Below are 3,639 nucleotides of genomic sequence, written 5' to 3' on the forward strand. Positions count from 1 at the left end.
CAATGAGCTCAATGACAAACGTCATACAATATTGAGATATGTGAGAATTTATGAAAATAAATTATCTAGCTAACGGAAACATATTCAACTGGTCAAGGTAATAAAGAGAACAACGAAGTTGATGACAAACGTCATCTTATGTTGTCGATAAGCGAAATGAATAGAATATTAATCAATTGTTATCTGTATGTTAGCATCACTTTAAGGCTTCTTCCTTATGGTTGGAGCTGACAGAAATATATTCACCACATGAATGTGCTATTTCTATACGGGATTATTTATATAAAAAACTGTCTTTACTTACGTCCGGATTTTGTGGTTAGCAATTTCCAAACCTGTGTTAATGGCTTATGAAAACAGTTTGTTTTTTTTCCAAATGTAACTGAGAATTTAATGCTTTTATTGTGTTAATTGACAAATCATGGGTGTTCTTAAAACTAATTTAAAACAAACAGTGTTATAGAAGAAGGTTAGTCACATGATAGCCTAACAGTTGTGACCTCTAACGGCTTGAAATCTGTTTACAGGATAACATTTCATTGATGGCATCAAAGTTAAAGAAAAACTAAAATGGAGCAAACTTATTACTTACGGATGCAGACGAATGGCTCTGGTCACTCGACTGAACAGTAGCCACGCCTCTTCGCCCAACAAGACGAGAAAGTTAATTGTAATTTTCTTCCTATAACAGAATAGACATTTTCTTTGCTTTGTGTATTTTCTTTATGTCAGGAGATTGCCGGGAGGTTGAAATGCCTGAAACTAATGATGTCTCACGCGTTTCGTCTCACATTATTCTCGTGAAACGTCAGCTCCATTGCAACGTATTTAAGGTCTGCCTCAAGGCACATGTGACAGAACAATCTAGCGCTGTTACTCAGTGAAGACGGTTTGTCCAGCACGGCAAGCTGCTCTTAGGCTTGTACCCAGTAATTTATAATCTTGTTTCTAGCAATGGAGCTGTCTAAGGTCTTATGGGTAAGTATGAAGTAGAAATGTCACCAGTGTAGTTTAACGACTTCCGGCTCCCGTTTTATTTAATTGTAAATACATCATAATTAAATAAACTATACTAAGTGTTTAGTTAAAAAAAGGAAAATAAAAATTTGATTTGTTGTATTGAAACTAAAACCCTGTCTGATACCGACAGTTAGTGACACTCTAACTCAGATGATCCAAATATCTTTGGTGATATAATCATTGTCTTCTAATGTAGATCCAACTCGGTCTTTTGGTCCTGCTGATCTCAATCAGTTTCGCTAAAAAACTCGAAGCACAAGAAGATGACCTAGAAGCAGCAGAAAGTAAACAGACAGATCTGAAACCAGCAGCAACAGGTTACCGTGTGTATCGTCCTAGGGGTCATGGTGGTGGACACAGAGGAGGTAGCTACCTCAGAAGAGGTGGTCGTCAATACGGAAAGTCTCGCAAAGGTAGCCGTGGCTATGGTGATTACGGAGGTAGGTATAAACATGGAGGAAAGAACTATAAGGTTTATGACGACTATGGCGGAACGCATAAATATAACAAAGGCGGCCATTCTTATGACAAATACGGTAAGGACAACCACGGCTACTCCAAGGATGGTGGTCTCAGAGGGAAAAAATTCGGCTCTGATAAGTATGGTCGTACAGGAATCAAAGGAGGTAAACTTGGTAACGACTACTACAAGGATTATGGACATAAAAAACATGGCTTCAAGAATGTCTACCACAAGGAAGAGTATGGGGACAAGAAATCCTATTTCGACGACTATCACGACAGGGACTTTGGTAAAAAGTATAAGGACTTCAATGACTATTATGATCATCACGCTGGTAAAAAATTCAACAAATACGACGACAAGTCATACTTTGATAAGAATCAATATGGTGATGATTTCCACAAGTATGGTAAAGGAGGTTATGATAATTACTATGGAAATGACTTCAAAAATAGGGGTAAGTATTTTAAAGACGGATATGGCTACAAAAAAGGTGGAGGAGGATATAAGAAGGGAAGCTATGGTGGTTATAATATTGGAAGTCATGGAGGAAGCAATGGCAGAAGAGGACATAGAAGTGGCCATCACAGAATTGGTGGTCACAAGGGCTAACAAGGTATCAAAGATTAAGTTGGTGCAAAAGCTTTTTTCAGTTTCTTCCAGAGGTTTCGTAACTAGGTTAAAGCACTTGATAAAATGGGCACAATTTATGCCAAAATTAAGCAATAATTCGCTCCAACTTTTATTATCAGCTTACATTCTGCTAGCTATTGTATACGGTAAGATCAAAAGGCCATTTCCTCTGCTGAATATCAGTCTAAGATAAACGTGATCAAAATTATTGTTTCAAGTGCGCTTACATTGTTGGTGAAAAAAGGAGTGTCTATGTAATCCATTCTAACGGGTACTATGAAGTTATCCCTTTTGTTCTATCCAACTTGAATATTCAATTCTAACGTTTCGAAACAGTGAGGTATTGCTATTGTATTTGAAAGATTATTTCAACTTAAAGTTTAACAAAATTCATAGCAGGCATATTACTGAAGATACTTTCTGTAGAATAAGATCAATGAATCAATTTGAATATTTAACTATAAGTTTGTAATTCTTCACTATTATATTAAAATTCGGTGACGTCACAGGTGTATTATACTAAAATAGCATGTCGTTTGGTTTTTTTTCTGAAAACATTCTAATTAGATTTTGATGTTGTATCCCACTTAGTCTGGATGTGTTAAATATACACATGTGTTTTCAGTGTTTTGCGTTAATAAAGCAAATACTTGAGATCTGTTGCTTACTGTCGTGAAATCAAACCACCGCGCATTGCACGACAAAACAAGTTAAATGCTTTTTACCTGAAACAAAAACATTTATAATTATTGTACTTCTAGAATGATTAATTTAATGTTAACTTTTCTAGATACAACTTTTATAACAGGTCATTGTGGATTAAACAAAATTCGCCTATAGTTTAGTATTAATTTTATGGACTTAACAACGCTAAAATCTGAGTATCTAATCCTCCTGGTGGACAGAACGAAGAGAGTCTCTTGTTTGACTTTGCGCAAAAAAAATGTACAAATGTAACTATAGCAAATTTAATAATATAATATTCTTAACAGATAAAACTAGAAAATAAATAAATTGTTTACAGTTATTATTTGGATAATATTCAACACCAACTTTTTCAAATATTGGTTGTTATAAACAGATTTAGATTATACTATAAATAAACAGTTTACAATAAAGATTTACTATTAACGTACATCTGAACTAAATCATCTATTTAAAAATAATTAAAAACGAAAACAAAACTTGCGTTTCATGGATATCCACTCTAGCAGTTAAAGAGTGGGAAAACAAATTTCCTAAGTATACGTGATTGCTCTATATTTCTTTTATAAGAGACATAAGCGAGCCATGCCATTTTTAAAGTAAAAGATAATGTAGCACTGTTTTAATTCTGATTATGTGATAAAATATCTAAAATTACTGCATTTTCTACAATTGCCTATAATGATTTTAACAGAAAATATCGTCATATAAGATATCCATATATATATATATATATATACATAGTAGATTTCTGTATTTAAACCACTACTGATACAACTTTCAAAATGTATTGAGTAGTATCACGAATGTACGTTTAT

At 34.0% G+C, this 3,639-nt stretch overlaps 1 protein-coding gene across 1 annotated transcript; it reads left to right on the forward strand.

The window, feature by feature from the left end:
• Window positions 1–727: 727 nt before the first annotated feature.
• On the forward strand, window positions 728–2,714 carry LOC143251538 (uncharacterized). Its single transcript, XM_076502810.1, has 2 exons — window positions 728–978; window positions 1,217–2,714. The coding sequence occupies exons 1-2, from the start codon at window positions 955–957 to the stop codon at window positions 2,093–2,095; spliced, it is 903 nt and encodes a 300-aa protein (XP_076358925.1). The 5' UTR covers window positions 728–954; the 3' UTR covers window positions 2,096–2,714.
• The last annotated feature ends 925 nt before the right edge of the window (window positions 2,715–3,639 follow it).

The sequence above is a fragment of the Tachypleus tridentatus genome, chromosome 6, assembly GCF_004210375.1.
Source record: "Tachypleus tridentatus isolate NWPU-2018 chromosome 6, ASM421037v1, whole genome shotgun sequence".
Classification (NCBI taxonomy): Eukaryota; Metazoa; Arthropoda; class Merostomata; order Xiphosura; family Limulidae; genus Tachypleus; species Tachypleus tridentatus.